Here is a 13,371-nt window from a genome sequence, read left to right on the forward strand (position 1 = left end):
CCAGAGTCTGCCAGGAGGTCATCTGACTGGTGTGTCCACAAATGACCCATAAGAGACTCAAGACTCGGATGCCATTTAATGTGGAGCAGGGCTCTTTGGGGAGCTTCTGGATCCAGACAGCACGCATATTTTTCTGCCAGGAAAAACACTTCAGAGTTTGGTCCAAGATTCCTAAGTACACTAAACAAGAAAGATGGCTTCATGAGGAAGTCTGAGCAAGACAGCTCATGATTTCACCCCAGATGACATTTCTAGTTTTTTCCTGTTGAGTTCACATGCTGGGAACATCACCAGTGTTAATCAAGGTACAAGGACAGTTGCTATGATTTCAATGGTGGAGGGAGCTCCTAAGAAGCTTTTCTTTTTGCAAATCTTTACCTTCTATCATAGAATTAAGCCTAATTATTGGTTCCAAGGCAGAACAGAGATAAGGGCTAGGCAATAGGGATTAAGTGACACAGGGTTAAGTGTCTGAAGCCAGCTTTGAACCCAAGACTTCTGGACTACCTAATACACTAGCTACCCCCTAAAAAGCCTTTTAATTTATATATTTAAGGGGAGAAATTATGTTACTCTCTTCAGGGTCCCCTCCCCCCATTTAATTCAACAAAATCATTAAAGTATCAGTTTTGTATAAATCCCTGTGCTGGACATTTAGAAAATAAAAAAAAAAAATTAAAAAAAAAAGTACTTGTCCTCAAAGCACTTAGGTTCAACAAATACCTTTTATGGGTATGTACTGAATACTCTTTGCCTGATATTTTGCTAGTTTACTACTGATGAGAAGGTTAATGACTTAGAACACTGATAGGCTCTCTAAAAGTTCCTGGCTTATTTCCAAGAAATGACTTCTTTTCAGGATCTGGCCAAACTTTTAAAAGCACTGAGCTTCTCTAATAAAATATACTTTTATTTGAGGAAAACAGAATTGATTTACTTGTATTTTTATGTTCTGACATCAGTATTAAACATGAAACTGTTTCCAAATCTCTACTGTAAAATAGAGATAATAATACTTGCATTACTTATTCCACAGGGATGTTAGAAGGATCAAATGAGATAATGTATGTAAAGCATTTTTAAACCACAAGTCCGTATCTCTATTATTTTTAATAGTTTCATATTGTTTTCTGGTTTCTAGCTCAAATTAGTCTTTTCATTCAGCCTTTTTCCCAGGCAGAATCAAAAAGAGACATTAAAGGCAGCTGGATTTAAGCAGGAATTTCCCAATTTGCACTCTGTTCTGATCAGCATTTCTCTTGGCTACTTAGAGAGTGAGGTACCATATGAAGTCAGGAAACAGTTTTGGGTTGACTTTTAAATATGATTTCATTAATATAATTTAAAATGTTTCAAGTTAATATATGTTGCTTTTATATCACCTTTATTCCCAAACAGAATTCTCCCTCCTCTACTCAGAAAGCCATCCCTTTTACCACAGAATAAAAGAGGAATAGAAAAATGGGAATCAGGAATGTAGTTCTACAAAACTAACCAACTCATCAATTGAGTTTGATAGTTTGTGCACCCATAGCTTCTATCTCTCCAAAGAAGGGAAGGAAGGAGGTGATGTTTTCATTTCTCCTTGGACGTCGTTTGGTCATCATGGTGTTCTTTTTCTTTAACATTACTGCTTTTCTTGGGGATAGAATTTTGTAAGTACGACATAAATGTGACTTGTTACTTAAGTCAGGCTTCACTGAAAGCCATCCTAGTAAGAGGATTCTAGAAATTAGAGCAAGAAAAGAGCTTAGCAAACGCTTCACTCAACCAGGCCATGTTGTAGCCATTTCTGCAGGATCCCCAGTGTCTTATTTTAATTAGGTCTTGTTGCTTACTAATTCCCATTACCTTGGTTTATGTATGCCTTTACAGCCACACACACACACAAATAAACTTACTCCACTAAAATGTATAGAACTTTTACCCCGTGAAAGAAGATAGTCACCAGAGAATTATCACTTGGAGAATTATCGGAGGAAAACTAAGCCTTACTCTGACCTAGAACTTTGCTGGTATAGAATGAAGCTAGATAGTTACTAGAGAAGTAAAACAGCATCTTTAAGCAGTTGGATTGACTTTTATATTTATTTGATTTCTTAAAACTAATTAATTAATTAAGAGTATTTTCCCATGGTTCCATGATTCATGTTCTTTCCCTCCCCTACCTCCCCGTAGCCAATGAGCAATTTCACAGGGTTTTACATGTGTCATTGATCAAGACCTATTTCCATATTATTGATATTTGCACTAGAGTGATCGTTTAGAGTCTACATCCCCAAGCATATCCCCATTGAACTATGAAATCAATCATGTGATTTTCTTCTGCATTTCTACTCCCACAGTTCTTTCTCTGGATGTGGATAGTGATCTTTCTCATAAGCCCCTCATTGTCCTGGATCATTGCATTGCTGCTAGTAGAAAATTGACTTTTAAATTTAATTTAAAAATTTTAAATATTATTGTGCCCTGTAACAATGTGTAGATCTGCATAGAAGGTGGATAAATTGATAATAAATATGTTAATGTAATATAATAATAATATAATAAAGAAACTCACTATGACAAAGTGAGAAGAATACTGATTCTAGAGTACAGAAATCCTGGATTCAAATCCCAACTTTGATGATTTCTATACTCAGGTAACCTTGGGCAGGAACAGCTAGGTGTTGCAGTAGATAGAGTGCTGCATGTGGAATCAGGAAGATTCATCTTCCTGAGTTCAAATCTGGCCTCAGCTACTCCCTAGCTATGTGACCCGAGGCAAGTCACTTAACCCTATTTGCCCCAGTTTCCTCATCTGTAAAATGAGCCAGAATAGGAAATGGCAAACCATTATAGCATCTCTGTGAAGAGAATCCCAAATGGGGTCACCAAGAGTTGAACATGACTAAAACAACTGAATAACATCCTTGAGTAAGTTATCTTCATTTCCTTGGGCCTCAGTTTCCTTATCTGTAAAATGTGTCAGAGTAGGGAATGGTAAACCACTTCAGTATCTCTGCCAAGAGAACCCCAAATAGGGTCACCAAGAGTTAGACATGACTGAAACAATCAAATAACAACCTTGAGCAAGTTATCTTTGTTTCCTTAGGCCTCAGTTTCCCTACCTGTAAAACGAGGGGGGGTGGAAAAGACAATCTCTATATCAAAATCAGAGGCTAACATAGATGGCTAAGCTTATTGTTGGGAAGACCTGGTTTCAGATCTGGTTTTGAGTATTTGGTGGCTATATGACCCAGGGCAAGTTACTTAACCTATCTGCCTCAGTTTCCCTATATTGAAAATGGGAATAATAATAACACCTATTTCCCTTTATTCTTGAGAGAATAAACTGAGATAATATTTGGACAGTGCTTTAGAAAACGCTTTATCATCTTAAAACACTATAGAAATGATAGCTACTAATGTTTTTTTTCAAAGGCCTAATTCTACTGGGATTTGTGAAAAGAGCCTAAATTGCACATAAAAGGATGGTCCTTGGCTTTATTTCTCAAGTGCATCCTTTTCTCTAGTCAGAGCTTGGCACAGATACAGAAATACCTACTTTTTCTCCTACGGCAGATTCTATCACTAGTTCCGAAGAGTGATGAGCTGCTCTGAGAAACCATCCATCCAAGACTTCTTGACTCGTTTCCTTCTCTCTCACCCAAAGACAGACTCCCATAAGAGGCCAGAGGTAAATCAGCAGATGGCGGTTCACCACGATTTCCTTCCCAGCCCACGGCTGCCACATAGAGAGTACCAGCCACTGGCAAGGCAACAAACAGCAAGCTGATGCCCCTGCAGAGAACAAGGACCAAGGCTTCTGCTCATTCCTGCTTCCCTCAGAGAACTCCCTCTCTCCTCAGAAAGGCTTTATTCCTCCCACATAGCTCAGTTCAACCTCTTCTTTATTTTTGTATGGTGCCAAAAGGCCTAGTCTTAATGAGGTATACAGTGATTCTAGAGTGCAAAGACCCTGGGTTCAAATCCCACCTCTGATGACTACTATCCATGGTCCAGGAATAGCTAGTTGTTGCAAAGTTCTAAATAATTCTGTTTAAAAGCTACCTTCTTCAGGAAGCCTTCTCTGATTGGGCTAGCATGAAATGAGACTTTTCTACACAGAATACAGAATTCAAAAAACATGTATTTATATAGCTGATATAGTTAGTGTCTCAGATAGAGTCATTTGACAAAATTGTGGCATAGAAAAATGTCTGTCTTCCATAGTAGACCAACTGTCCTCTGTGTCTCTTCCTATTTTAGCACCAAGTAGTTTCATGTGGCCCTTATATGACCAACATTCACTTTCCAAGCTTTACACTTGTACTATAAGGACTATTCTACCTCTTATTGAAATTTCCTTGTCCTGTGTGCCCATCTGTGAGGCCTTTTAAGGTAATTAGATGGCTAATTTCTGGTGACCTAATTCATGCATTTGTGCTAAAGACTGAAACTGGCTTGGATTTTGTCTAGTTTTCACTGTATTCCTGGAAAAAAGTAATATCTGATTCAATTAATTCAGATATCCTCGGAGAGACAGAGAGATATCTGGGGACAGAGGAAACTTTGTTTGACACTCTTCAGATCTGTTTGTATCAGTGATTACAAATCTTGAAGGGCTGTATAAATGACATTGTTGCTCTGTCACCCTAAAAGGAGGTCTTCAGTGGAGTGGCACAGGACTCTCTCCTTGTTTTTTTCTATTCACTAAGTTTATTATTGTCATAATGATTTAGATCAGTGATTCCCAAAGTGGGCGCCACGCCCCCTGGTGGGTGCTGCAGCGATCCAGGAGAGCAGTGATGGCCACAGGTGCATTTGGGGGTGGTGAATAACTGTAAGGGGGCAGTGATAGTATGTGACAGGGGGCGCTAAGTAATATTTTTTTCTGGAAAGGGGGCAGTAGGCCAAAAAAGTTTGGGAACCACTGATTTAGATGATAATATGCCGATGTGCTTACCAAATTTGTGGATGACTGAAACTTGAGAGGAATGTTGGATAGAAAAACTAGGATTCAAAAAGATTATCACATAGGAGGAATGCTGGGCCTTCATTTAGGAAAGATCTGAGGCCAAATTCTACCTCTGATACTAGTTATATAATTATGGGTAAGTCTCTTGATTTCTCTTAGTCTCAGTTTCTTCATCTGTAAAATAGGAATAGTAGTACCCCTTCTCAGGGTTGTTGCAAGACAACATATCAAACGAGATAAATAATAACTAAAGCCCTCTTTTAAACTTAAAGGGTTGTATAAATGCAACTATTATTATTTCAACAGGCTGAATAATGGACTATATTTAAGAAGATATAATTTAATGAAAATCTAATACTGGATTTGGATTTCAAATATTAACTCCACGAGTACAAATCAGGGAAGATTTTGTTTAATGGTTATTGTGCCAAGGGGGAAAAAACTGGTAGTTTTAATGGTCTGACAGTTTAATAGTAGCAAACAGTCTCACATAATTGGCACCCACTCACCCAATGCAATCTTAGGCTTCATTAATGGAAATAAATTGCTTGTATGCTCCTTCTAAAGTCTTACTCTGATGCATCATCTTGGTATGGAAATGATCCTGGGCTCCTGAAGGCTATGCCAGGGGATCTCCAGCTCTTCTAGGTCCTTCTAAGCTGGCAAGATTCTTAATGGGGACCCAGCAATAGGCTCTATGCCTGTCATTCAAGGATACTTATATTCTAAGTAGGAGAAGCTCTCTATGGGGCAATACATTTTTCAGGCACCAAGACTCAGAGAATCATAGAGGGATTGTCTTCTACCTTGGTGGAGAGAGCATGGATAGACTAAAACATTTTCTTGATATAGTGTTTAGAACCAGAGAGGAGAAGTGATAGTACACCATACCATGTACTCTTCAGACCATGTCTAGAGCATTGTGCCCAGTTTTGAGCACAATTACTATTTTAAAGGGGGTACTGACAAACTTCCATGACCAGAGGAGAAGAATCAGAATGGTAAGAGGACTTGACACTGCAAGTCAGATGAGAAACTGGGGTTGTTTATCCTGAAGAATAGAAAACTTAGAGGATAAATGATAGCTATCTTTAAATATCTAGAAGTATTGCACAGAAATTGTGTAGTTCCAGAAGAGACAATTAGGAACAAGGGGATCCTTGTAACTTCTTTAGAACTTTAGAAGAACAACTTTAGAACTATCAGAACCAGGATGGATCTCAAAAATATCTTCTCCAGTCTTCTGAAGTGAATGATTACAGTTAGTCAATAAAAATTTATTAAGCAGCTACTAAGTGTTAGGAACTGTGCTAGTCCTGGGGATACAAAAAGGAGTGAAAGATAGCACCTGCTCTCAACGAGCTCACAGTCTAATAGGACACCCAAACAACTGTACAAATGAGCTATGTACAGAATAAATTGGAGGGAAGCTGCTAGAATTCAAGAGGATAAGGAAAAACTTCCTAAGGCGGGTGAGATTTTAGCTGTGGCCTAAAGGAAATCAGAGGTCAGAAGATGGAGATGATGAGGAGAGCCCATAAGAAACCCACAGAGTATCTATGGTGGAGGAGGAGGAGAAAGAGTGTAAAATGTAAGCGAGCTGCAAAGGCAGGATGTTGCTAAGTCAAGAAGATTTTTGAATGCAGAACAAAGGATTCTATATTTGATCCTGGAGGTGATAGGGAGCCACTAGAGTTTCTGAGTTAGAGTGAAGGGGCTAGAATAATCAGAATTGTGCTTTCAGAAAAACTGATTTGACAGTTGTGTGGAGAATGAAACAGAATGGAGAGAAACTTGAGGCAGGCAGATCTACCAGAAGGCTTTGGCAATAGTTCAGGCACAAGGAAATACAGGGAAGAAGTTACAAAGGTAAAATGGACAGGCCTTGTTCTTGGATTGGATATGGGAGATGAGGGAGAATGAGGATTGAGGTTAACACAGGTAGGATGATGGTACCCTCAATAGTAATAGAGAAGTTTGGAAGATGGAAAGGCTTGGGTGAAAAGATGATGTGTTCAATTTGGGGCATGTTGACTAAGATTTTAATGAGACATCCAATAGGCAGCTGGAGATGTGAGTCTGAAGGTCAGCAGAAAGATTAAGACTGGATGAGTAAATTTGAAAATCATTGACATAAAGGTCATAATTAAAGCCATGAAATTTCCAAGTGAAATGGTAGAGAGGGAGAAAAGAAGGAAGTCCTTTTGAGTGGGGTCCTGGAGGATACCCACAGTTAACAGGTGTTTTCTGGATGAGTATCCAGCAAAGGACACTGAGAAGGAAGTCAAATAAATATGAGGAAAATCAGGAGAAAGTAGTTTCCTGAAACCTAGAGAGGAAAAAAATGGAAAGAAAAGAAGGTGATCCATGATGTCAAAAGGTTCAGAGAAGTGAAGATGAATTAAATCTGAGAAAAAACCATTATATTTGGCTATTAAGTGTATGAAGGAGCTAGCCTTTAGAGTAGAGATATCAGAATCTGGAGAAAGGTTGAACCAAATTAAAATGTAATTAGGAGATGTTTAACAAAATAAATAAAAATACAATATAGATTTGATAATTCATAGTTTTCTAAGACAATATGTCCATTTCTATTTGAGTTTAACCCTCTGCTTTAGAGCTTGCTAAGCTTGCTTAGGCATAAAGGTATCCTGAGAAGATGGTCCTGGACATACTTAGATCTCCTAAAATGGATGGACTTTTCATGGACAATTAGTTTTGACCAGCAGCTTAACCAGATCAAGCAGCATCTTTAAAAGTGGAGACTGAGATATTAGATCCTTTTTTGACTCTCTTTCCCACTAGACCTCTTTCCTCCTGCTTTCAGAGGGTGAAAATCACAGTTCACCCACAGTGGGAGTGCCCTGAACTGAACCAGGGGAGGGAATACCTTTTTCTTCCTCTCTTTTAAGCCTTCATGGCTAGTGGCATTTGTTCTGTTGTCTTTCTCTTGTCCTCAGTTTCAGGTGCCAGCAGTGATCCCCACCAGACCCAGGTCATCGTCTAGTGACTTTGGAGCTAGGATTCCAGGCAAGATGTCACAGCCAGCTAACTTGGCAGGGAAGCTCAGAGCCCAAGGAGGGTTTTGGACTTCTAACTGGGACTCTGCTCTACAGCAGGGGTCGGCAACGTATGGTTCTGGAGCCATATCTGGCTCTTTTGAGGGCCAGATATGGCTCTTTCTGCAGGAGCCATAAAGTCAAATTTTTTTTTCAGGCTCTGTTACAGGAGCTCGTACTGTGAGCACTGTACGGCTCGCACGAGATTACATTTTAAAAAATGTGGCGTTTATGGCTCTCACGGCCAAAAAAAGTTGCTGACCCCTGCTCTACAGGAACCAAGCTAAGCTGTTTGTATATTTTATACCCTTGAAGTAACTGTTTCTTTTTAAAAGCTTAACTGTGGTTAAATGGAACTAGGGTTCAGATGAGCACTGAGGGAACACACCATCATCAGTGGGAGCTTTAGCAGAGAGCCTAGACACTCCTCAATCTCCTTCACAGTGCCCAGAGAACCCAGAGGAAAGGCTGACATGTAACATACCTGGGCATTAGGGGCCACGGTGCCAGCTTTACAATAACTGTGGAGAGAGTAATTTCAGTTGAATGATGAGGTTGGAAGTCAGAAGTCAGACAGCAGAGAATTCAAAAGACAGTAAGAGAGTAGGAAATGGAGGCACCTATTGTAGAAGGTCTTCTCAAGGACTTTAGCTACAAAAAGAAGAACTACAGAATTATATCTGGGTGGGGATAATGGATCAAGTGATTTTTTTGAGGATGGGGGAGCCATGGGCATGTTTATAGGTGTAAGGAAGGAGCCAGTAGACAGGGAGAGACTGAAAGCAAGTGAAAGAATGGAGATGATAGAGATAGCAATCTGGTGGAGAAGATAAGATGGAATGAGATCACTTGTACACATAGGGCAGTTTGCCTTGGCAAGAAGAGACATTTTGATTAGCCCATGAATAAATGGGCAGTTACAAGGCAGTGCTAAGACTTTCATTTATTTCTGTTAACTCCCAGTGTAGAAGTCTTTCTGTGCCATGCATTCATCTATCCATCCACCCATTCCTTCATTTATCTATCCATTTATTCTTGAAACATTTTTTTTTAAACCCTTGTACTTCGGTGTATTGTCTCATAGGTGGAAGAGTGGTAAGGGTGGGCAATGGGGGTCAAGTGACTTGCCCAGGGTCACACAGCTGGGAAGTGGCTGAGGCCAGGTTTGAACCTAGGACCTCCCATCTCTAGGCCTGACTCTCACTCCACTGAGCTACCCAGCTGCCCCCCTTCTTGAAACATTTTTAAGCCCCTTTGATATCGCCTTTGGGAGCTTGTACTCTAATAAGAGGATCTAACATGGATCACTAACTACCCATCTGGTAACAAAGTCCATAGCCAAGAGGTAGATGAGGCTTGAGACGAGAAAAGTCATCAGTGATATGTAGAATGGAGGAGGGCTTCCTAGAGGTGAGGACATTTGAATTAGACTCTGAAGAGTGGGGAGCATATTCTACATGGAACCATATGAACAATTACAATAACAACTCACATTTATATAGCTTATGTTTGCGGAGGCCTATATGATCTCATCTTTCTGAAACAACTTTGTGACATAGGTGCTATTTTTATATCCACTTTACAGGTGGGCATAATTATTTATGATAAATAACAAACACAATGCCCATTATTATGTCTACGTTAAGGGTTAGGAACTAAGATTTGGACAGGTTAAGTAATTTGTTTATGGTCATGGAACTGGTGAATATTTAAGGAATCATTTGAGATCCCTAATTAGCATGAATTTATGCTTCCTTTCAGAATGGTAGAGCTGGAAACATGCAGGGAATTCACGAGGAAGCATAGGGTCTTCATTTTGGCTAAGGCAGTGTTTCTCAAAGTATGGGGGGGGCTAACAGGTCAAAATTTTTTTATAATAATACTATAACCCCCCCACCCACAAATTCTTTAGGTTCCTCATTAATTTTTGAGAGTACAAATGGATTCTAAGAGCAAAAAGTTTGAAAAAATGTTTTGAAAAAAATTCATTAGGCAACAATTATGTACCAGGCACTGTGCTAAGTACAAATATCTTAAAATATCTCATCTGAGCCTCACAACAATCCTGGGTGGTAGACCCTATTATTATTCTAATTTTACACATGAAGAAACTGAGTCAGAGAGGTTTATATGACTTGACTCAAGTTACAAAGCTAGTGTCTGAGGCCAAATCTGAATTCAGATCTTCCTCTCTGAAGACCTAGCACTATCTCTGTACCACGTAGCTGTCTCTTAAAGTGACTAAGCTAAAGCTGAAATGTTCAATTCAAATAGAAATGGAGACCACTAAACCATACATAAGGATCCCTGTGGGCTGCGTGTTGACGGAGAAAACCACATGTTTATATATTTCCTTTTTTATTAATACATTGCCACATTAAAATCAGATAAGAACTACATTTTATGAGCTGTACTCTGGAGTATTGTGGGCTGCATGAGTCTCTGCAGGTTTCTGATCTAAGGTATAAAGTACTTGGAAGGGAATAGTACAAAATAAGGATTGGGAAAATAAGGTGGAACCAAGCTCTGAAAGATTTTGAATACCAGTGTGAGGAATATGAATTTTCCAAGCAACAGTGAGCTACAGAAGACTTTTGAGTAGAGGAATGAGATAAGTAGCTCCACAAATGGAGATAATATTGAAGCAATGTGAAAAATGAATTAGAGGCAGAGACAGCAGAGGCTGAGACAGTGGAACCTAAAAGATTTTTCAGACCCCTTGTTTTTCTCATCTGCCAAATGCGGTGGGAGTGGGAGGAATTTAGTAAATGCTTGTTGAATGTTGAAAGAATGAATATTCTTTAAGATTTCTTCCAGTTCAAAGATTCTTTGATTCCCTACCCTAGTTATGGAGAAAGTGGGCTCTTAGGGTATAAATTCAACTCTCCCACTATGGCATTAAACCTTTTTAGGTCTTTTTTTTTTTTTTTTTTTTTTTTTACCTTCCTTGGACTAAATTCTGATTTTTTAAAACAGAAGCCATACATTATCTCAGAGCCATTCCATAAACAAGAAGTCTTTTTTACATCTATTTACATATCTATTTACAGTACATACATATTTATTACAAGTCTATTTACATAATTAAAGCTTGAAAGGATCCCCATGAAATACAGCTTCACTAGTCAGACCAAGGCTTTTATACTCACAGACACCGACCAGTAAATGCATCAAATGGGGGAAATCTGGGTACACATCTGGCTGTACCCTTAGTTGAGGAGGTTGAATTTAAAAAGAAGTCTAGAGGAGGAGCTATAAACGAGATATTCCTGAATTTTAAAAGATCTGCCAAAAGAGAAGAGAATTATTAATAATGATGATTTCGGTTCTTTTTTCTCTATCAGACAGACCTATACATTTTTAAATTTTTATTTTTATTATCATATAAAACACACTTCTATATCGGTCATTGTTGTAAGAACACACTCATACATAACCCAAACCCCAAAATAAAACCATAAATACACTGAAGTGAGCCGCATCTGTCCAACTCCAACAGTTCTTTTTCTAGAGGCTTTCTGTTATATAACACCTTATGCTTTTCTTTTTTAGATAAAATTTTATTTTATCAATGGTCAAACATTTTTTCCTCCTTGCTTCCCCCACCTTCTGAATAAAACCCTTCACAAAAATAATTTTTGAAGAATATTCTTTTCCAGAGAGAGAAGTAATAAATAAAAATAAGTAAGACATACTTTTAGATGTGCATATATCTTTTTTTTTTTTTTTTGTCAAATGATACCTTATCTAATGGGGCAGGAGAAGAAGGGAGTTACCAGGATATTTTAATCTAACAAACAAATTGATAAATAAATTTACATTTTTACAAAATAAGCAGTTAGGCAAAACAAATCCTGACAGGGTCCATGTCCAAAAATGTGCAGCTCATTCTGTGTCTTAATGTATCATTTCTCCATCAGTAGGTGGACCACAGGCATCAACAGAAGCATTCTGGAATCATGGCCACTCATTCTGTTGATCGGAATTCTTACATCTTCCAAAGTTGTTTTTCTTTTTTAAGATGGTTCTTGTGGCACTGTTCATTTCACTCATTTTACTCTATATCAGTTCATATAAGTCCTCCTGGGTTTTTCTGCAGCTATCTCTTTCATCATTTATTATAACACAATTGTATTCTGTTATATGCTTGTGCCATAATTGGTTCGACCATTTCCCAGTTGATAGTCTCTTAGTTTCAAATTCTTTGTCATTACAAAAAGAGCTACTATCAATATTTTTTGCATATGTGGGTCCTTATCCTTATCTCTTTGGGGTATTAGTACTGGTTGATAGCCATACCACAATTTAGTAGCTTGGGGGATATAATTCTAAATTGCTTTCCAGAATAGCTGGACCAATTCACAGCTTTGCCACAGGTGCATTCATGGACCTGTTTTTCCACAGCCTCTCCAACGTTTTTTCTTTTTCCTTTTTTTGGGCAACTTTGCCTATATGATATGTATGAGATATGAGCATCCTCGGAGTTCTTTAAGCCTTTATGCTTTTCAAGGTGCTTGCCTAGCTTCAATATTATTTAATTTTTTTAATGCTTTAAGTATCTATGAAAGTATTCATTTGGGCGCCCCTGCTACTGATCCATTAATGATAAGCCCTTCTAAAATTAGGGAACAAGGTGATGCAGTGGATAGAATACTGGACCTGGAATAAGGAAGGCCTAAGTTGAAATCCAGACACTAAATAACTGTGTTATCTTGATTAAGTCATTTAACTTCTTTTTGCCTCAGTTTCCTTAACAGTAAAATGTATATGATAAAAAGACCTAGCTTGCAACATTCTTGTCTGCTCTATAGGAAGCACTTTATAAATGGATATTCCTTTCCCTTTCATAGATTTAGAACTGGAGGAGACCTTAGAGGTCATCTAGTCCACTCCCTTCATTTTACATACAGTAACTGAGTGTGTTTGTGGTAGGAGGGATTCGACTTAAGAGTAGGAGTAGATGGCCCCTCTCTCTAGGCTGTTATATTTGACCACCTTCCACTTTGGTCTCTCAGCTGCATTTGAGTGATGAAAACACACAGCTCAGCAATGCAATAGTTAACCACATTTTTGTTTTAGATAAATTGTTTTAGAATAATAGCACAATAGAAAGTAAGAACAAATCTCAACAAACAGATATCAGGAAACAAGCTCATTTTTCTTGGGGACTTTGGGGGAGAATGAGAGTAAGAAAGAGAAAAAGACAGAAAGAGAGAGAGACAGAGAGGGGGAGGGAGAGAGAGACAGACAGACAGACAAAGAGAGAGAGACAACGAGAGAGACAGAGAGAGAGAGAGAGAGAGAGAGAGAGAGAAAGAAGAAGAAGAAGAAGAAGAAGAAGAAGAAGAAGAA

At 38.5% G+C, this 13,371-nt stretch overlaps 1 protein-coding gene across 1 annotated transcript in view; it reads right to left on the reverse strand.

Moving 5' to 3' along the window:
- LOC123231529 (O-acyltransferase like protein-like) overlaps positions 1-13,371 on the reverse strand; it is a 75,735-nt gene that overhangs the window by 32,346 nt on the left and 30,018 nt on the right. Inside the window, 3 exon segments of the mRNA XM_044657797.1 lie at positions 1-180; positions 3,548-3,783; positions 11,169-11,304. Of these exon segments, the coding sequence (XP_044513732.1) occupies positions 1-180; positions 3,548-3,783; positions 11,169-11,304 (552 nt within the window).

The sequence above is a fragment of the Gracilinanus agilis genome, chromosome 1 (assembly GCF_016433145.1).
Source record: "Gracilinanus agilis isolate LMUSP501 chromosome 1, AgileGrace, whole genome shotgun sequence".
Classification (NCBI taxonomy): Eukaryota; Metazoa; Chordata; class Mammalia; order Didelphimorphia; family Didelphidae; genus Gracilinanus; species Gracilinanus agilis.